This window comes from Equus caballus, chromosome 10, assembly GCF_041296265.1.
Source record: "Equus caballus isolate H_3958 breed thoroughbred chromosome 10, TB-T2T, whole genome shotgun sequence".
Classification (NCBI taxonomy): Eukaryota; Metazoa; Chordata; class Mammalia; order Perissodactyla; family Equidae; genus Equus; species Equus caballus.
This window is the reverse complement of record NC_091693.1, coordinates 80,614,686-80,637,449: the sequence shown is the minus strand read 5'-3', so window position 1 is coordinate 80,637,449 and position 22,764 is coordinate 80,614,686. Positions and strand designations below refer to the sequence as shown.

The 22,764-nt window shown below is 37.3% G+C and overlaps 1 protein-coding gene across 4 annotated transcripts in view; it reads right to left on the bottom strand.

Moving 5' to 3' along the window:
* The window catches only part of CENPW (centromere protein W), a 30,342-nt gene extending 13,475 nt beyond the window's left edge, over positions 1-16,867 (bottom strand). For 2 of the 4 annotated variants that reach the window (XR_011422201.1, XM_023651032.2), the window contains exons 1-2: positions 16,539-16,867; positions 11,717-11,830 (exon numbers count right to left, since the gene is read on the bottom strand). Coding sequence is in view for 3 of the 4 variants with exons in the window: in XM_023651032.2 (XP_023506800.1) it covers positions 11,717-11,830; positions 16,539-16,664 (240 nt within the window). In the remaining variant the exon portion in view is untranslated. Of the gene's footprint in view, positions 1-8,941; positions 9,082-11,712; positions 11,831-16,538 lie in introns of those variants that run through there. The other 2 variants (XM_003362370.5, XM_014735607.3) reach the window with 2 other exon arrangements.
* Positions 16,868-22,764: the final 5,897 nt, after the last annotated feature.

Genomic DNA, 22,764 nt, shown 5'->3' with positions numbered 1-22,764 from the left:
GTCAGACACAGGGAACTCCAAGACTCAAAAAAGGAAATTGCATATAGATTAGTCAGAGGTCACAATATCTCAAGAAAACAAAGCAAATAGTTAAGTTTTACATGTGATAATAGTATCTCAAAACTCTATCCCTCATTGTTATCTAATCAGGATAGTACTGCACTTCAATGTAGCTGATATAAGTGAGGAAACCAACTACAGTATGTCAACGAGTCCACTGAGTTTTATTGGCAATATTTAGAAAGGTTAGTTGGATATCAAGATTTTGACTACCATGACTCAAGTGAGAAGAATGATTTAAATGATAAATTAAGGAATATTTATCCCTAGAGTAGAGAAGGGCAATTCATTTATCTACTTGATGGAAATTCTAGCAACCATTTCTTATTGTCTGTATTTTGTTTAAACACCCAGTGGCTAGAATACTGCCATGTGTTTGTTGAATGAATGCGGTGGGTAGACTCAACCCTGTATGTATTTGGGCAACCGTGGAAGTACAACTAGCAGGAAAAGCAGCCTCTGCAGTAGCAATCCCTCTTCTTTTGTCTGCCAGTTTAGCAACTCGAGTTGAAGCAATATAGCCAGATTGGGAAAAGAATTATCTAAAGCAGGGGTCAGCAAACTTTCTGTAAACGGCCAAACAGCAAATATTTTAGGCTTGCAGAACATACAGTATTTGTTGCAACTACTTAACTCTGCCATAATTTGTAGCATGAAAGTAGTCATAGATAATAGGTACATGTGTGCCTATATTCCAATAAAGCTTTATTTATTAAAATTTTGATCTAGAGCAGTTGTTCACATGTGGCCCCTGAATGAGTTCCCAGTTCCCTGGGAACTTGTTAGAAACACAGATTCTCAGCTCTACCCCAGATCTACTGAATCAGAAACTGGAGTAGATTAGACCCAACAATCATTAAGCAATACTTTAACAAGCCCTCCAGGTGATTTTGAAGCTTAGTAAAGCTTGAAAACCACTGATCTAGGGAGTATGCCATCATGAAACTCATCTCCAGTCACCTCCTATACTGAATGTCAAATTCAAACACCAAAGAGGGAGAACTAAACACCCATCTTCAGTCCCACACCCACCTTCATGTTCAGCAATCAAGGCCTAAAAGCAGTTGAGGCATAGAGTGGGAAGAACGCGTGGCCAAACAAGTTACCACATGTGCAGAGGAAGAAACCGAGGCTCCGATTAAACTACTTGTTCAAGGTCTCACAGGCCCTCCTCAACATCCAGAACACAATTCACCTAATCCAAAATCATCTTTTTTCCCACCTCTACTGGACCTCATATTCGAGATTCTCTTTATGTTTCTAATCCAGGTGAGGGGATGGGTGGTACATAAATACTCCAAAAGATAGCGAAGACAAGCCAATAAATTTTCCCTACTGTTCTTCTGTCTTCATTGTGTCTTGCTTCTGGTTTACCTCAATCTCTAACTCTCCACATGACAGTAAAATTTCCACCTATAACGAGAAAATCTCCCAGAAGAGATGTCAAACGTACAAAGACACCATCACCTGCCTCTGCTGACTACCTCTACCAACTCCCCTCATCAGATCCCACTCCCAAAACACACACACACATACACACACATGCGCTTTTTGGTCTTATATTTTCCTTCACATTAGCAATATCATTGTCTCCAAAGACAGGGGCAAAAAAACCCCAAGCCATTCCAAACACCCAATCAGAATCCTATTTTGCCCATCAATTGCAGAAGTTTAATTTTAGCACACTTTCTAATTTTCACAATTAGAAGTAGGGGTGAAGTAGAAAAATTGCAGTATAGAAGCCTAATATGAAGAATAAGTCCAGATTATTTGAAAGCCTTTGGGGAGGAAGTAGTGGACCCAACTGCATTATGATGATCATCTGTCACTATTCAGGAGACAGAGAAGATGGAGAAAACTTCATTTTTAAAATAAGGAAGATATTAACTCTGAATACATTAGTTCTAATAGTCCTAGAACCAAAATTCCCTAGTCCAGCTCTTATTTGAAAATGAAGTCAAATGAAAAATAAGATTTTTATTACACACATTTACAGAACACTTTCAGTATTACATATTTTTTTTTCAAATTTACATTCTCATGAGAAAACAATATTTATCTATAATTTACCTTTATATTAAACATAATGTTATATTAAAAATGTATCTTTATATTGCAAATAAGATGTTGAAATCTTGGCACATTAATGCTTTAAAATAATTATTAACTTGTTAACTTCTATTTATGTTGAACTAAGAATCCATGAGGCTTTCTGTTCAAGATCGACCACAGGCACATATTCTTTCCCTCCTTAGACTCCATTAACGTGGTAAAGTACAAAAAGGGAAAAACCAAAATTGGAGACATAAGATGTAGACATTCAAGAGAGAGTTCAAGAAACTCCTAGATGCAAAGAGTATATAATGAGTGCTGAGCAGAGCCAAAGATGCGACAGGTAATGACAGGAGAAGATGCTGCAACAGAGGCTGCTGACCTGCCCCAGGCGAACTCCCAGGTCTCTCCTGAGTCCAGATAGCCATGTACAATGGAAGATGAGAGTGAGATGGGAGTAATAACAAAATGATTAATTGAAGATCTAAATATGGGACAATCTATTCCCAAAACGTTTATCTAAGAAAAAAAAGGTGAGGAGGGAGAAATTCTTCTCTCAAGAAATTAAATTACACGGTGAGGATTAGGCCACTACGATGGGTGTGGGTAGCACATGATAAAGTCCTCCATATTCTGATTTTTGGAGTTCCCTGGTACAATACCTGGTTCTCCACTCCTTAAGCCACTCACTTCCAAGGAAAGCTTGACAGATAATAAGCCCTGCCCATAGACATATAACTCTGAGTAAGTCTGTACCAAACTACAAATAGTCTTATTAGGCTCCAAAGTTTCATTTTAACCTAAGATCATGATAAGCCACTGAAGGATTTTCAATAGAGGCATAACATGATTGGATTTACATTTTATAATAGAAAGACAACTCCAATCTTGTGGAGATGGAGTGGAGGCTGTATGAAGGTAAGTTAGGGAACTAGCATGAAGGACACCAGGCGGGATTCTGCAATAATTCAGGTGTATTGTATTAGATATTGAAAGGGAGGGACAGACTTAAGATTCAAAGTCAGATAGATCTTGGGGATCTATGTGATTGAATGGGGGAAGGCAGCAGATGGATTTGAAGGAGTAATTAAGGACAAATCCCAGGTTTTCAGTGTAGATAACTGCAAGAGTGGCAACGTCATGCAATGAAATGGAAAATAAAAGGATTGAGGGGAGAAGGTGAGTTCAAATTTACACACATTAATGAAATAGCTGGAGTTAAGGGTCACCTATCTCCCCTACTATATTAAGTTTCTGTAAGTCATGTACATACAGGTTTACTAGTACAAGAAAAATGATGCATGCCTTAAGATAAAGGAATGCTATAGCAATTCAACAGATAGATGAGCAAAGGCTTACTAAAGAGACGGCCGGTTGGGTCCTAAGGAATTTAAACATGTGAAGTGGGAGGCAAAGAATTATACTTGAACCTGAAAGAGATATTCTCTTAAAAAAAAATGGATAGGAAGACAATTTCCCACTAATTTATATTGTAAAATGTGATAAGTTCAAAGAACTTAGTAAGTGTTCCCAGCTATGTGCTGGATGATAGAAGAATCAGAGAAATGATAGTCAGCTATGTATCAGACGCCACAGAAATACAGAAATGAGTAAGATAAATTCCTACTTCAAGCTATTGGTAGGTTTCTGCATCTGCCAATGCACACCAGACAGGACAACAGAGGAAAATAAGTAATGATGGGAAGGGTTCAGGCGCTCTCCAACATAAGGAATATCAACAGGAGCAGCAAAAGCTGCTTAACAGTTGGAGGACCCAACCCTCAAAAGAAAAAAGTTTCAGTTAACCTCATAGGGAAATTACTTTGTAAGTACATTTCAAGAATCTCAATCTTCTTATAATGGGATATCCTAAAACTTTCATTTTGTTTCCAAATTGTGCTAACAAGTATAACTATGTGACTCCAGAAAACAAAGAAAATTTGACTTTATTCAACATACCATTATTAAATAAATCTAAGAGCCAACTCTATGTTAGGCATTTTCAGAATACTTCAAAAACTCTAAGGAAAGCAGAAGAGAAATTACAAGTTAAGCAGGACAAAATTCTGGTGATTTACCTAGCAAGCAAAGATTTAAATACTGATATTAAGAAATATCTATTCTAATGTTAAAATTCTAGATGGGATTATATCCAAAATAAATCTAAATGGATTTGTTGTCTCAAAGCTTAATTTGAGAATTAGGATTCTCAAATCTACCAACCATGAAAGCAGTACCTTTGGGTATTTTGGCACTCATTAGGGCCAAAGGTATACTCTAAAACTATCTGACAAATTCTAAATGGCGCTGTAATTAAAGAGATCACTTTATGCGACAATTTTCAAGCAGATGAATTTTTTTCATTTCATAATATTTATTAAGAATAAAATAGTTCACTTAGCTGTTGTCAACTTCCTTGAAGTCTTTTTCTTAAATAACTATTGGGACTTCCGCTTTCAAGATGGAGTAAATGTACTTTTTCCTATTCCTCTCGGCAAGTTCATTTACATTTTATATATATAAAACACTTTATATATATATGGACTTTATATATATAAAGCAAATATCAAGCAACTCAGAAAAGTCAAGAGAAGGCAGCAGACTAGCTAGGAATTTGGGATCAAAGGAAAAATACAGTGGTGAGTTCCCCGGATTTTCTTTTTTCCTCTTCTATCCCAGATTGGATATTAGAGAAGCTGGTAACTCAGAAACACCAATGAGCACAGACAGACAAGAGGGAGCAAACAGAAGAGCCCCCCAAAAAACCTCCTCTCTCTAACCAAAGGACAAGAAAAGGGGCATCCTAGCAAGACAGAAAAATTTTAGACAATAACCACTGTATTCCAGTCAAATACCACAGTCAAAAACTGCAGGCCCCACTGCCCACCCCCATCAGCAATGGTCAAGTATACAGCCTAGACTTCTACTCTGGCCAGGCTGTACTGATGCCCTCCAACTCCCCCTACCAGCGCGGTGTCAGAGAAAGCCAAGAGGAAAGCTGCAAATTTCATCCTGAGCCCAGAATTTCATCCACATCCATCAGTAACAAGGAACTCCATCCTCTCAGGAGGTATCAGAGACCTACTGGAGAAGCAGGACTTTCACCACTCAGCCATAAGAATGGCATGTCTCATAGTGTCAGCAAAGACCACATAAGTAGTCTGGTATTCCACTCTCATGTTCTGGTAACAAGGAACTCCTTCCCTTCCCCACTGGGTGGTATCAGAGACCAGCAGAATTAACATGGTCACGCTCCCACAATATCAGTGGAACACAGGTGGGTAGCAGTAACAAGGTGCCCCTCCGCCTCCCAACCAGGATGGTATCAGTAACGCCTAGGGAGGAGCCTGAACTCCCACCTTTTCCCAGCAGTAACGAGGAAAGAGACTTCCCTCTTTCCCTATCACTGATTGTCAACAGAGGTTAAGTGAAGAACCTGGACATCTACTCCAACCAGCAGTAACAAGGCAGTGCCATGTTTTACCCACCAGAATGGTGTCAGAGAAGACCTGTGATAGCTGATAGCACAAGATTTAAACAAGATTCAGTCGTGTAACATAATACAGAAAATGTCCAAGTTTCTATCAAAAGTTATTTATAATACAAAGAATCAAGAAGATCTCAAATTGAATGATAAAAAAAAAAGTCAACACCAAGATAGCACAGATATTAGAATTATCAGACAAGGATTTCAAAGCAGCTGTCAGAAAAATGCTTGAGTAATTACAAACACACTTGGAACAAATGAAACAAATAGAAAGTCTCAGCAAAGATAAAGAAGAAACAAGTGGAATTTTGAGAACTAAAAAGTACAGTAAGACTGAAAAAAAATACTCAGTGAGTCAACAACAGAATGAGGAAGACAGAGGAAATAATCAGTGAATTAGAAGATACAACATAGAAATTACCCAATCTCAACAGAGAAAATAGACCAAAAAAAAAAAAAGAGACCTCAGGAATTTGTGGAACTATAAAAAAGATCTTACATTGTGTCATCAGAGACCCAGAAGGAGAGGAGAAAGAAGATGGGGCTTAAAAGTATGCAAAAAAGCAATGGCTGAAAACTTCCCAAATTTGGCAAAAAACATAAACACAAAGATTCAGAGTGACCTCCAAACAGGATACACCCAAAGAAATCCATCCCAAGAAACATCACGTCAAACTTTTAAAAACTAAAGATAGAAAAGAAAAAATCTTGAAAGCAGACAGAGAAACAATCCATTACCTACGTGAGAAAAAATTTTGAATTACAACAGATTTTTCATAAAAAACTATAGAAACCAGAAGGAAGTGATATAACATTTTTCAAGTGCTAAAAGAACTGTCAACCCAGAATCTTATATCCAGCAAAAATATGCTTCAGGAATGAAGAGGAAAGAAAGACATTCTCAGATGAAGGAAACTAAGAAAATCTGTCACCAGCAGACCTACCCTAAAAGAATGACAAAAGGGAGTTGTCTGAACAGAAAGGAAACGAGAAAAGTAAAAACTATGAAACGATGATGAAGAAATCAAAGATGTAAATAAATGGAGAGATACTGCATATTCACAGACTAGACTAAAGATGCCAATTCACCCCAAATTGACATACAGGTTTAATGCAACTCCTATCAAAATTCTGTCAAGATTCTTCTGTAGATAAAACAAGATTATTCTAAAATTTATAAGGAAAGGCAAAGGAACTAGAAGAACCAAAACAATTCTGAAAAAGAATCAAGTGAGAGGAATCATTCTACCTGATTTCAAGAGTGATTATATAGCCACAATAATAAAGTCTACATGTTATTGATGGAGGGACTGAAACAAATCGATGGAACAGAGGACCCACGAAGAGCCCACACAAGTATAACCAACAAATTTGTGACCAAAGTGCCAAAGAAGAAAATCAATAGAGAAAAGACAGTCTTTCCAAAAGATGGCACTGAACAATTGGATATCCACAGACAAAAAAATGAACCTTGACCTAAACCTCATACCTTATACAAAAACTGACTCAAAATAGATCAGAGATTTAAATGTGAAACATCAACTATAAAACTTGTAAAAAATAATATAGGAGAAAAATCAGGACGTAGGGCTTGGTGAAGAGTTCTTAAACATGACACCAAGAGCATGAAAAGAAAAAAAAACAAAAACAAAAAATAAGACATTATCAAAATTAAAAACTGTTGATCTTCAAAAGACCCTGTTAAGAAAACAAAAGGCAAACTACAGAAGAAAATATTTGCAAACCACATATCTGACAAAGAACCCCTACCTAGAATAAAGAACTCTCAAAATTCAACATCAAGAAAACAAACAATCCAAATAGAAAATGACCAAAGACATGAAGAAACACTTTACCAAAGAGGAAAAGTGGATGACAAACATGAAAATAGTGCAAAATCATTAGCCATTAAGGAAAGGCAAATTAAAAACCTTCATGAGACACACTCCTGTCAGAACAGCTAAAATTTTTTTAAAAAACACCAAATGTTCATGAGAATGTGAAGAAAGCAGACCTGGATAGACTACTGATGGGAATATAAAATAGTACAACCACTCTGGAAAACAGTTTGGCCGTTTGGCTGTTCTTTTTTACAAACTAAACATATACTTACTACTCGACCCAGAAATGACACTCCTGGGCATTTATCCCAGAGAAATGAAAACTTTCATCTGTATAAAAACTGGTACATGATTGTTGGTAGCAGCTGTTGTAATAGCCAAACAGTGGAAATAATCTAAATGCTCCTCAGTGGGTGATAGCTGTACAAAGTGTGCTACACAAATGCCGTGGACTACGACTCAGTAATAAAGAGGAAGAAACTGTTACACACAACAACTTGGATGGATCTCAAGGAAGTTATCCTGAGTGAAAAAAACAAATCTCCCAAAGTCATAACCTGTATGATTCCATGAAAATGACAAAATTATAGAGATGGAGAACAGATTCGTGGTTGCCAGGGCTTAAGGATGGAGTGGAGGGAGGTTGTAGGGAGCCAGATGTAATTTATAAAAGGACAGCAATGACAGAACTTTGTGGTAATGAAATAGTTCTATATCTTGATTGTAGTGGTAGTTACACAAATCTACACACATGACAAAGTGGGACAGAATCACACACTGTACCAATGTCAAATTTCTGGTTTTGACATTGTACTATAATTATTTAAGATGTAACCAATGGGGAAAACTAGATGTAGAGTGCATGAGGACCTCTCTATACTATCTTTGCAAATTTATGTTGCAATCTATAATTTTTTCAAAATGAAAAGTTAAAAATAACTAGTAGATGATATATAATAAACTTATAAAGGATTCTGTGGGGTGGGGAACACTCATCTATTAAATCCATGTGACAAAGAAAATAAGTCAATTTGCTCTGTAATTTTTTTGGTTCGGGGAGGGAGACAGGTTTTGAAAACACCTTGCTGATGTTTACAATTGAGAAATGATATCGTTATACTATTGGAATAATACAATAGTAGACTGCATTGCCTATGAGACGGCATTAAAGAGTTAAAATTAATATCTAAAATATACCTAGATTTGACTGTACATTGTCTTTCTTCAGACTAAATTGATTCCATAGTTAATTGTGTCTAAATCTAAATACCTATAAACTGAATTCTGAGAAATACATTTCTTCAAGCTACTTCGCATAGTAAGATTTCATTTTTGATATGTAAAACATCTACAATACCAACAAAATAGAAGTAAAATGAACTGAGGCCATTTAAAATGAACAAAACATAATTCCTCAAAAAAAAACAACAGGCTGCGTAGTCCTATGTGTTCACCTGAGATATTTCAATATCAATAAAAAATATACAAATACACACATCCCTCAACTAGCCAATACTTTAATAATATACAATATTAACTGATATGTAAAAATCACAATCTGTTACCACTTAAAATAATACATCATATAATTTTCAAAAATGTGGTCTTTGACTTCTAACCTCTGCTCTTCTTTAGAATTACCTGTGGGGGGGAAAAAATGAAGATTAATATTATACCTATGGCAAATATAACATAATTCCTCAACAAAAAGTTAAACAGTCATATATGTATAATATGCAAGCCTGAATTTATAAAACTGCATTTGGACAGCAATTTGGACTGTGGCTGATGGTCTAGCAGTTTGGTCTGGGAAATGGATCATAGAAAGCTTGATTGAAATTTCACCTTTTGTAGGATAGAACACGATACTCAAATTTCCTGGGGAATCTTTTGCCTTGTAAGTGATCTTAGACTTCTTTAAATAATCTACTTCTCTCAGAGAACGTGAAACATCCCTAGATTCTCAAAATTTGGTTTTGTAAGTCACTTCTAGACGTTAATTTCAATTGTAAGCCAAAAGCATCCATATTAATAGTTCTAAACTTGAGGTTTGCAGATAGTTTAGAAATCCAGGGAGCTAAAACCTGTTCCAAAACTCAAAAATCCTATTATAAATCAGGCATTTAACAACTATAAAGCAATACAAAGCCACTGCAACATCACATATCTTATATTTGGGCTGGAATTATACCAATTTAGAGATCAACACTAGTCAGTCATCTTATACTGAAATGCTTGTTAGACAGACAATTTTCAAAACATACACCCCATGAGAGAAATAAAACAAAATGAGACCTTTAGTTGTAGAAGACATGAAGCATTAGACCAGAATAGATCCAAAATTTTTTTAAAAACTTATGGTAAGTACACCTTTAATATTTTAATAAAAACAAGCAAACGCTAAATTTAAAATACACACATTCACTCCTCAAGCTCTTAAGTTTTGCTTTATTGTTAGTGGCGTGGAGTTGATTCTGACTCCTAGGAGCATGTGTGCAGCAGAGCAAACTCCACACAGTCCTATTTTATTTTTGGAGGAAGATTAGCCCCGACCTAAATCTGCTGCCAATCCTCCTCTTTTTGCTGAGGAAGACTGGCCCCTGAGCTAACATCCGTGCCCATCTTCCTCTACTTTATATGTGGGACGCCTGGCACAGCATGGCTTGACAAATAGTGCATAGGTCCACAGCCAGGATCCGAACCAGTGACCCCAGGCCACCGAGGCAGAACATGCGAATTTAACCGCTGCACCACCAGGCCGGCCCCTCTGCACAGTCCTTTTTGTGCCATCCTCTCACTTTCCGGGGCTATATCAGACAGTGCTCCATTGCTGTTCATAGGGTTTTCATGGCCAACTTTTATTTTCTGAAACTGGGTGGCCAGGTCCTTCTTCCCAGTCTGTCTTAGTCTGGAAGTTCCACTGAAACCTGTCCACCATGGGTGACCTTGCTGGTTATTTGAAATACCAGTGGCATATCTTTCAGCATCACAGCACCAAGCAGCCACCACAGTATGACAACCGAAAAGATGGGTAGTATGGTTCCCTCACTGGGAGAGTGCCAAAATCTTAACCATTAGACTACCAGGGCTGGCTAAGCTTTGATTTACCATAGAAAAATACTTATATTGACTTTAATAGTCTAGAAACTTGTTGGAATGTTTACAATTCTAAGAGAATTTAAAGCCCCTAAAAAAATGCTAGGGCATGCACATTTCTAGGCTTCCACAGAGGCCACCAAATAGGTCTATGCCCTAGGCCAGTACTCCCCTATTCTACAAGATGTTAGTATAGGTACTACAAAACAAAGTACTATGTACTCAAATGAACTTATAAAATGCTGACTATATACTCTAATTTACAAAATGATAAGCGAAACAATTCAACAAATTTCTTTACTGCTACATTTTTCATAACCTTTCATAACTTTATATAACTATAGTTATATAAAGATGTTAGCATTGTAGGAAGCTGGATAAAAGGTACCTGGGAACTCTTTACACTATTTTGCACCTCTGTGAGTCCACGATTATTTCAAATAAAAAAACATTAAACAAAAAAGTCTCTAAAGAGGTAGACTGTCAAAAATAAGTCTCTCTCCCACATCATCCTCTAGTCAACCATGGTTGCCAGTTTCTTGTACATTCTTATAGAAACAAGCTCTATATATACAATAACATTGTGACTATTGAAGGAGGTTTTTTATGTTAGGTTATATAAACTTATCCGAACCGAGAAGCTTTTCATGGTGGGATATCTGTTAACATCAAGCAGAAATAATGATCCCAAGAACATATTTGGGAAAAACTTTGCCCTAACATGATATTCTTACATTATATAGAAATACCAGTAAAAAGCAATCTCTGCTTCTGTAAGACATTTGATGCATAAGTTACTCAAAACCAAATTAGAAAAACAAATAATTAGGTAATCAGGAAAACTTCAATCAATCAATTTTAAACTTGATTTTGATAAATTCCAAGGTCACAAACCTTCTCAACTATATATAGCCTAGTACAAATTGTACAGATCAGCAGCCAAACATTCATTTTCCCCTAAATAGTGATAAAGCAGTGGCCATGAATCCTTCCATAAGAAATCCTTAATATACATATAGAGAAAGAAAATCTAACTCCATAATTAAAATCCATTAACATGGAAAACCAAGCATCACCTCATTCAATAAAGCTGAATAAGGAATCTATATCAGGCAGATGATGAACCAGGTGATATTTTTTTAAGCTAATCTTTGCTCAAGAAAAGAAATTCAGATTTTACCTTTGCTGCAGCCAGTACATGCTCCTTTTTAATGATTCCACATTTATTCTCACAAGCATTTGTCCTGGACTCTTCTGCTAATCGATGAACAAAGAGTAAACAGTTCAGATGCATCTTTAAAAGAGAAAATTTGAAAGGATTTTTAAACTCAAAACACTAAAGCTTTGAAATAACGACTTTTAAAAAAAGATCCCAAAATTTAATGTTGTACTATTTACTATTGTGAACAAGTCAATTAACTTTTATTTAAAGTAACATAGAATTCAGTTTAATATAGGTCCATCTTAGATTCTGCACAAAAGAGACTTCGTTATTACAATCCATGAAACAAGGCTATGTAAGGCTGACCAAAGGCCACAGACAGTAACATTACTATAAAGCATCATTATATCAAAACTTATGTAGGACTCTGTTAAGTAACAAATATTTCTGCTTCCGATTCCAAATAAGTTAAATTTATAACATAATTTAAAATTTCCCAGAATTCTCTAATAGGGAATTCTCTATTTTTGCCACTTCTTGTGATTCTACAATTATTTCAAAGTAAAACTGTAAAGCAAAAAAGTCTACAAAAGGGCAGACTTTCATAAATAAGTCTCTCTTCCACATCATCCCCCAGTCAACCACAGTTGCCAGTTTCTTGCATATTCTTAAAGAAACAAACTCCATATCCAAGCAAAACGTATATTCATCATTTAACCTCACTATGTAAGTGTGTACAATAACATTTTGCTAAATATTTTACTCAAAATTCACTATCCAACCAAAAAGTACAACTCAAATCTACGTGCACATACCTTGAAAACAGTTAAACTAGAGCACAAAAATCCAAGAAAGAAAGAACGCAAAGTAGGCTGCAGTCTTATCTCAATTCACCCTCTAGGATCACTTCTAGTGATCTTTTACTCAAATTATTGGTACCATTTTCCCATCCTTTGCTTCTGCCAGGTGCCTGTGGGCACTACCAAGTTAGGTCCAATCAGATAGTATCTTCGACATATAATTTCTTTGGTTATTTACATAACAGTACACACTCTTTGCAGTTAGCAGAACAATTAATACACAATACTTAATATTCACTATCTTGTGTACTGCACACAACTACTCCCCCACAGTTTGCTAAATGCTAAATAACTAGATAATATAAGTTTTAAATTATTTAGATTATGCAGAAATCTTCAGCAGATTGTTACAGATTTTTAAGAATGCTTTAGTGATATTTGAGGGAAAATAAGAGTTTGGGAATTTAAATTTCATAAGATAAAGAAACTAAGGAAGGAAATATTCTTTTGTACTTTTTTTTTTTAAGAATGTCATAGTTACTTGAAGATTTTATTTTTTTCCTTTTTCTTCCCAAAGCCCCCCGCTACATAGTTGTATATTCTTCGTTGTGGTTCCTTCTAGTTGTGGCATGTGGGACGCTGCCTCAGCGTGGTTTGATGAGCAGTGCCATGCCCGCGCACAGGATTCGAACCAATGGCCGCCTGCAGCGGAGCGCACAAACTTGACCACTCAGCCAAGGGCCCAGCCCCTCTTTTGTACTTTTTTGATGCACTGTCTTTAATTCTCCCAAGAACTCTGAAGTAAAGCACCACTTCTGATTCTTTACGTTATAGCATGTCATTCCACTTTTTTTTAAACTGCCAGTGATATCCCATTTCCTTTTGCAGCAAAAACGTTCCATAACATGGCACGATTTCCTCTGCTAATCTGTATTTTCTACTTTTAAAGGCAAATAGCTTCCACATGCCCTCAAGATAAATTCCAAATTCCTTAATACTAAACCCTACTTGTGTAGGCTTTTCCAGTTTCATCCCTCACCTTTCTGAGCTTCCAGTAGTATACTAGATCTGCTGAACTTCTTTCAGTATTTAAATACAACCTTGCCTACAGGCATCCTACTGGTTTGCAGACTTCTCCAAAAAGCCCAACGCCCCCCAGGATGTAAGGTTATGTAGATCCACGTCACCTTGAACTTCCTATCACTGCACACACTACATACATTATGCAACAATTTCTCACCTGTGTTCCTCAATGTACCATAAGGACAAGAACTATGTCTGTCTTCCCCAAAAGTGCACCCCTAGTAACCTTAGCCATGGCCCAATATGTAATAATAAGCCATTCCATCAAGAATTTACTTTGGGGAAAAAAAATGAGCTTGCTTGAAGGGTAAATCAAAGGATAATTTTAAAAGAAATACATTTCTTGACAGTCTCAGTTAACCAAAAGACTGGGCCAGCCTGACTTCCTCCTTCCTTCATCACAGCACTTTTGAGTTTTACATAAATCATAAGAACCCAGATATTTGCACAGCACTCCTCAGTGACAAATCTAAAAACTAGCAGAGCCACGAGAAAGCTGAAGAATTTATTCAGATTAACAGATGTACTCACCAGGACTGCCTTTTATAAGGCATAAAATAAAGCAACAACAAAAAGCCCGTGCAGAAGAACTAACTAGAAATAACACAAGGAACTTATGAGTAAAATGTTAGATAAAACAATCAATCCACATAGACAGTACTTACCATGAATTCTCAACATTAATTGTTCATTCAGAATGTTCAAGGTAGTATGCTAAACTCTAGGAATATAAAAAGCCCCCAATTCAAAGTTCCCAGTCCAGTGAGAGAACCAAACCCATCAAGAAATTAAAGACAAATGTGTGACAATGGATGACAGAAGAAGATAAGATTGATCCTTTCTAAGAAGATTAAGGAAGGCTTCACCAAGGAGGCGCATTTGAACTGGATTTTGAAAGAACTGGAGTTTGCCAAGTGGGGGTAGAGTGAGGACATCTTCAGGCAGAAGAAATAGCATATACAAAAGACAACATAAAAGTAGATTAGTTTTGTGATAAAGATAATGGAAGATGCAAAAGGAGAGATGTATGGTTCCTTCCCTTCAAAAACCCGCATAGCATCCTGGGAGACAACACTGACAAAGGAAACTCTTAGAGAACAGTGTCAGAGTCCCAGTAGCTAAATTGTATGATGTACACTCTTACTGCTATCAAAATTCAGAAAAGAGAGATTAGAACAGACTGATCTTCCACCTTAACTGTAAAAAAGTTTATGAATGATGTGGGACACCTGCTGGGTAAGATTATGAAATGTCAATGGCAAGCAGAAAATCATAAACAAAGAAACCAGGGTGATGGATGGCCTACACAAGACAGTGAAGGAAAACTAATGGGAGCCAACGATATGCATAAGACCCAGGAATAGATGGTGGCTAAAAGAACTTTCTTTCCCCTACCACTGCAACTTCTTGGAATTTCACCCGCCCTTTTTTCCCAAACCGCCTGGATCCCACTCCACAAGAGAGCCCACTTGTCCATGGGTCACTTTGGAGTAGGCAAGTGTGGATGTGGGAGGAATGTGACTACTTGACAAATTTCTGCCAAACAATCTGCACCAGCTGGTAGTCTCCCACATATTCTTGAACAGGTACATTTCCTCCCCCTCCATTCAGAACCCCAGCACCAGTGAAAACTCCAGAATAAATTACCTAAAAATGTTTTGCAATCAATTTCACTTTAACCCAGCTCACCTGTACCACCTTTATCATCACCTGGGGGTGGGCAGGTGGCATACAAAAGAGTATATATTAGTATATATTCTTTTCTTACAGCCTCTAAGAAAGGAACAGAAAAAGGAGGGCAGGAGGGCTACTTTTCCAGGGGGAAAAAAAAGTTGTTTTGGCTTCAGAAACCAAAGGAAGGAAAAGAGAAGACAATTCCATGGCAGCCTAGCAAAAAGAGAAATCCTGCCAAGTTGGCAACAGATAGGGAGGCAATAGAGAACTTGGGGAGGCTGTAGAGAAAAAGAGGTGGAAAAAAACCAAAGTAGCTTAAGAACAGATGGAATGATGCATTCTGAAGACATTCTCCATGTCACGTGCTCTTGTTATCCACAATTCTTTACCTCGATCTCCTGGAAATTAGGTGCCCACTTATAACAGCTACTTTACTCAAAGAGTTCTTGTGACAAACCACAGGAGTTCCCTCCTATGGTTTAAACCTAGGGAAACAGAGTGCATTCTGCTAGAGGGATATATGTTCCAGGCATTCAACACAAAAACTCTGAATTTATTTCAAGACAACTATTACAGAGTGGTTTGGTTGTGACTATTTATTAGGTGAGCATTATGCTGCAGGCATGAAGAGTCAAATAAACAAGTTTTAGTGGTTTGACTTGAAAACTGATTATGTGTTCTATTTGTCTAGGAAAACGAATTCACAGACAAGAGCATAGTACTTACATATAAGCTTTTGGATGAGGGTTCTTTAGTAAATTAGCTAAAGTAGAGGAAATAGGGCAATACGTTTGGTTAACAATGTAAAAAGAGGGGGAAGGGAGCAAGGCAAGGAGGGAGGCACTTAAAAGGCGCTTCAGTAATGCCTTTTACAATAGTTAAATAAAAACGACCCAGCCTGAATTGCAAAATCTATTTTTAAAAGACTAGCTCTCATACCTTTCGTAAGTACACTAAGCCAATACCAGACGGAGCTCCTGAACAGCGATATTTAAAAGCTATAAGCAGGAAATGAATGCTAGTTTTCTCCTTAAGTTGATATGGCTAATAGCCTCCCGTAAAAAGGTCCGGATATCTACATCCCAGAGGGCCCCAGCACGACAAAGCGTCAGGAATACGAAGTGACGTGCCAGGCTGGGGCAAACCTGCCGAGTCATGGCTGCAAAGGCCTTAAACGGAGGCCTGAAAGAGCTAGATTGGCTGGAGCGGCGAAATCAAGCTGAGGTTTACTTCCGCTACCTCCCCCTGCCCCTCTCCCAACCCAAGAAGGGACAGAATCTCACCAGTAAGTCGCCACTTGTCTCTAGACGAAGGTGAGGCTTCTGTCGCTTGAAGACGCGCTTTAGAAAGCCGCGGGGGGCCTTCCGCTTTATGTGCTTCCTCTGGGAAACTGTGGTCGAGAGCACCATCTTCTCCTCAGGCACCAGCCACCCCAGCTTCCGAGGTCCTCCCAGCACCTCACAGAAGCTGACACCTGCGGTGACAGCGACAACAACCGGACCGCGTCGACGCTTCTACAGTCTCACAACTCCGGCGCGGACTTTTGAATCCGCCGCCAATGGTGCGCTCCAGGCGCTCGGTAGTGACGTCAGCCGGCGCAGGCCCCGCCCCCGGAGGCGCCCGGCTGTTTGTGGAAAATACCCTCGGCGGGCGTCCGGTAACGTCAATTAAAGGGCCAGGCTTTCTTTAATCGTCTTTTATGCCCACTCTATGGAGCTGTTTCACCTATGTTTCGTAGAGATGTTGGGACATTGTGAGAAATGTTGGGAAATTGTAGAAAATGTTGGTACACGTACTCTCCAAGATGTCACTCTATACTAAGCCTAATACCAACGGACTAAAAAGTAGATGAATACAAAGAAGTTTGTGATGTTTTATCAAGATTCCTGAAGAACCAGTGCCTTCCTAGCAAGGCATGATTTTCTGACATTAACAGCCAACACTTTACACTTTTATGTAATTTCATTTGATCTTACCTGAGGTCTTTTCATGTTTCTAGCTTTTCTTTACAAATGCTGCTCCCTTTAATCTTAAGGCCCCTTCACTTAACCTTGCAATAACTTCACGTGTAGTTTAAATGCTATCTTATTGAAACCTTTGCTACTTCTTCAAGCAATTAACTTTTCTATCTTCTATGCTACTTTCCACGTTGTACTTAAACTCCATCCTGCGTCGGACGAAGCACCACCCCCTAGGTTTCCAGATTCAGTCTGGATGAGACTTGAGAATTTGCGTTTCTGTCAAGTATTCAAGCCATGTTGGCACTTCTAGTCTGAGGACTACTGTGAGATCACTGTAGTTTTCATTGTAATTACCTCTAATACTATCCCTGTAGTAATTATCGTGATTTCAATATCCACACAGATGAACCTTCCACTATCTGGCCTCCTATTTCCAAGACCTCATCTCTGCCAATGATCTCATCTTTCCCCTATGAGCCACTCACCCCTGTGGCCAAACACTAGGCCTTGTCATTACCAAATACGATACCCTTCCCTATTCTCAATTCAATTGTCTCACTCTTCAACCTCATCTCTGATCTTTTGAACTCACTCCCCTCAGTATCCCAACTCCAGCAATACTTTAGATGCAAGTGGGATCACTGTCCTCCCTGTTCTGTCCCTATCATGCCCCCAACCCTACACTAGTCTTTATCTGCCCTCCTGCAGTCCATTGTGCATCATTATAATATTCCCTTGTGTTTCTCCTCAGTTCTCCAGCCATGTCTTTCCCCTCATACTCACCTGACAAAACCCCAACCTTGCTTAAGTTAAAATCTCCATCCATTCTATGCTGGCATCTGTGCATTGATATTGGCTTAAGAAAAACATACCAACAGGTCTGTGTCTGGTCTCAATTTAAATTCATGACCATTCAAGTGGGATGTAAGCACTACCTGCAGTCTTGCTATTTCCTAAATCCTCTCATTCACCCTCTTCCTCAAACCTTCCTATACTCCCTACCCGATCCTTACCCTCAGTTGATGACGTTGCTTCACTAACAAAATAGAGGCACCTCGCAGAAACTTTCCAAATGCACCCAAACCACATCTACCCACCAGTCTCCCCCTGCTCCCGTGGATGAACCTCTCTCTAAAACAACCACTCCATTTATGCCCTGGGTCCCAGTCCCCTCCCTTTCTTAAGGATATTCTCTTGCAATTCTCTCCTCTTCTGCTTCATAAGTTTTCCTTCTTTGCTGAATTTTTTTCATCTGCACGTACACATGCTGTAATATTTCCAGCCTTTTAAAAACCCTTTCTTGATCCTATGTTCAGCTATTGTGCTTCACAGAAAAACTAGAAAGGAATGGCTACATTTGTCTCCAGTTCCTTTCCTCTCATTCTCCCTTGAAGCCACTGCAATCAGACTTTTGTACCTATTTCTCCACCAAAATTGTTTTGGTCAACGTGATCAATAACATAACACTTTTAAATCCAATGGTCAATTCTCAGGCTTCAGTTTATTTCACTAACCAGGAATATCTGTTGGGTATTATGATTCTTTCTCCCAAGAAACATTTTCCTTTAATTGGGTGCTATTCTCTTTTTGTTTTCAGTCTTCTTTTCTGGTTCCTCCTTGTATCCTTTATCTCTAAATCCTGGAATACCTCAGGACTCAGTCCTCAGATTTCTTCTCTTCTCTATCTATACTCACTTCCTATGTGGTCTCTTCCAGTATTATGACTCTAAATACCAAATTTACAGCTTATTCTCTTCCCTAATCAAACATGTATATCCAATTCTCCACTGGACTGGAATTTTAAAAGTCATCTTAAATTTGACACATCCAAAATTAGCTCTTGACACACCCTATACCCCAAACCTGTTCCTCCCACCATCTTCCCTATCACAGCTGATGGCACTTCCATCTTTCCAATTACTCAAGCGAAAATCTTGGCATCAGCCGTAGCTCCTCTCTTTCTCTCACCCAGCGTTCAATCTTTCAGCAAATTCTGCCAGCTCTACTTGCGGTATCAGATCACTTTTAGCCAAGCCACCATCATCTCTCACTTGGATTATTGCAACACCAACACTTCAGGTCTCTGCTCAGACAAGTATCAGAGAAACTCCACACATGTATACACGTATACACCTAGAAACACACATTTATGTGCACACAAACATACACAGATCCAGTCATACACAGAAACTGACATATCTTCCAGTTCTGTGTTCAGTAACATTATGTTGGTAGCTAGAAACGTCATGGTAGAAGTATTTATACCATGGGAGTTGGCAAATGCTACAAATCAGGTGTTTTTGTTTTTTTTCTAGAAAGCAAGCTGTTAAACATTTACCGACATAACACTGCACATATCCCTACTCACCCAAACATCTTAATCCTTTCTGTGGTTTATTTTTCTCTATAGCACTTTTCACTATCTAATATTTGCTTCTTCATAGAGAAAAATGTTATTGTAGCTTTATTTATAATAGAAATAATTAGAGACAACATTCATTGAGAGGGGAATGAAAATACATATTGTCATTATTTATTAGTTTCCTATTGTTACTGCAACAAATTACCACAAACTTAATGACTTAAAACAAATTTATCATCCTACGGTTCTGAAGGTCAGAAGTCCTAAAGTTAATGTGTCAGCAGTGCTGCCTTCCTTCTGGAAGTCCGAGGGAAGAATTTGTTTCCTTACCTCTCCCAGCTTATAGGGGCCACTTCCTTCTTTGGCTCAGTGCCTCTTCCTCCATCTTCAAAGTGCATCCATCTACCTTCTGTTTGGATCAGCACATCTCCTTTTTCTGACCCTTGTTATTACGCTGGACCTCCCCAGATAATCCAGGATAGTCTTCCCATCTCAAGATCCTTAATTTAATCACATCTGCAAAGTCACTTTTGCCATATAAGGTAGCATTTTCCAATTCTGAAGATTAAGACATAAACATCTTTGGGGGGCTATTCTACTGCCTACTGCAGGCTCTCTTCCTGGACTTGATTCTAGAGTATAGCTGTTCAATAAAGCTTTCTTCAGTGATGGATATGTTCTATATCTGCTCTGTCCCATACAGTAGCAACACGTGGCTGTAGAGCATTTGAAATATAGCTAGTGTGACTAACAATATTAATTTTATTTAAGTGTAATTAATTTACATTTACATTTAATAGGCACATGTCACTAGTGGCTACCATATCAGACAGTGTAGTTATAGCAAACTAAAAGATAATTCTAACAAATAATTCTCTACACTGGTTTTGGAGGTAGATGAAACCCAGGAATCAGAATTCAAAGGGCTTTCAATTTATCTGCATTTTCATACCTTTTACAATGAGAATTTTGTCTTTGTTTTCAAATTTTTTACGTATTTAAAAGAAAATTTAAGTAGAGTATAAGGGTAATAATTTTATTTATCCCTGTAATGAAGCATATCCCTACACATTGTCTTATTTGATCTTAATGAAACTGTGATAGTGTAGGGCTGGTATGGATATTAGGTCCATGTAACGCCAAGTGGGAGAAAAATACCTGTATATCAAGTTAGATATAATATGATCCTAAGAATATTGAAAAATATGTATGTACCTTCACACACACACACAACACTGGGAAGAAATATACCAAAATATGAACATAGTTTTTAGATAATGGGAATGTGGATGATTTTGTTTATTATTTTAAATGTCCAATTTTCTATAATAAACATACTTAAAAAAAGAAATGGTGAGCTATTTCATATTTTAGCTAATTGATGTTGCATATAGTTTAAAATGTTTATGAATAAATTTCATTAAAATATTTCTTTAAGAAAATTATTTACATTTGAAAAACAAAAAATTAATTGACAGTACTTTCTGATGTTTGACATAATCTTGGAAAATAATTTGATTTTGTTTTTCATAAATGGTACTAATGCACACATATGGAATATGTTACTAGGTAATGTATTCCCATGAATTAACATTTTTGGATCATTTTAACTGAAACTAATGGTTTAGAAGATTGTTTTTGACTTGTGCTTTTGTGCTCATTAGCAAAACATTACAAAAAGTGTTAATAGTAATTAACACTGTTTTGGTAGAATCTTATAGTTGCCAAAAGTTTTTGACACATTGTTTTGTTAGATCCTTGAAAAACTTATGTTGATTATAATAATGATTAAAATAAAAATTTTAATCTGCCAGATGCAGTACAGTTGCCAAAAATTTTTGTAACTTTAAAATACCTCTGTCATGGCTTCATTCATCATTTGCGAGATACAGAATTTCACAAAATTTTGGAACCTTCACTATTTCAGTTTTTCATCAGTGCAATGGTTTGTAAGACAGATTATTCCAGAAGCTTTGGAAAATTTCACCTTACTTGTGTGGTCTCTTAATTAATATTCATATTTCAAATGTTTAGCTCAGCTAAGTGCATCTCCTCTTATCCTTTTCCCTTCACTGATTATCCTATTTTTCAGATTGAATATGGAGTGGTTTCAGGGACACAAATCTATTTTCCAATGTTGATGAAAGATATTGGCTTTGAAACAAATCCTTGTTATGAATGCCAGAAACCTTAGACTTTCTGATGTGTTTTCCATGATCAAAAGATGGCCTTGAACTAGGACATTGCAATCCAAAAGAAATGGACATTGGTAGGAAACGTGAAGTGGAAATAAAAATCATAACTCAGAGTAAAAGCTACATTGTTAACAATAATTTTTCTGTAGCATTTTATTATCAGTTTGTACACTATGTAGAACAGTTGCTGCCAGAACACTATTTGGAACAGAATAGGGTAAAGAGAACAGAAATACTGCAATTTTAACATTTTACTCAGCTGGTAATGGGCCCACATCAAATCATCAGGATTTTTTTTTTAATTTAGTGACTCCAAGAACTTTTCAAAATGGAACTGCTTTCCATGGATAAATTGTTAAGAATTCTGTAAGAAAAATGAACGACATCAAGTGGCTAATTATCAAGAAAAGAAGAATACACTAACCATTTCTTGCCAGGTAAAACTTTTTCTCTTCTATCCCTAAAACAGCCAGAATATTTTTCTGGAAAAAAAAAAAAAAGAATTTTTAAGCAAATGGGGAAAATTACAACATAATTTATTGTTTAGTAACTTTTATTAGAAAGCAAGAGGGGAGGGGGGCTAGGATATAGTAAAGGAAATAATACACCTTCGTTTTCCATCTGCAGGCTTCCCAGTCTGGATCAGGCACAAGGACTGGCAGAGAGAAGCTTTAAGTTGGGTAAGAGTTTAAGGTCTTATTATTTCTCTGGATTGAATTGCAATGATGGGATAATTATGAGACTAGACTAGACTTTCATCATTAAAACAGAGGGGCCTTTAGTTTATTACCTAAGAGAGATGGTAATTTCCATCTAAGAGAGAAAAAGAACAGGTTTGGAGGGAGAGTGGATGAAAGAATAAAATTAGTTTCCGCTTACACTTCTTCAAGTCTGACTTGTTCAATAAACTCAAGCCATTACAAAAAAATATGATAAAAATAACTCTATACTTTGAGAATGTTTACCATGTGCCAGGAACTGCTTTAAACAC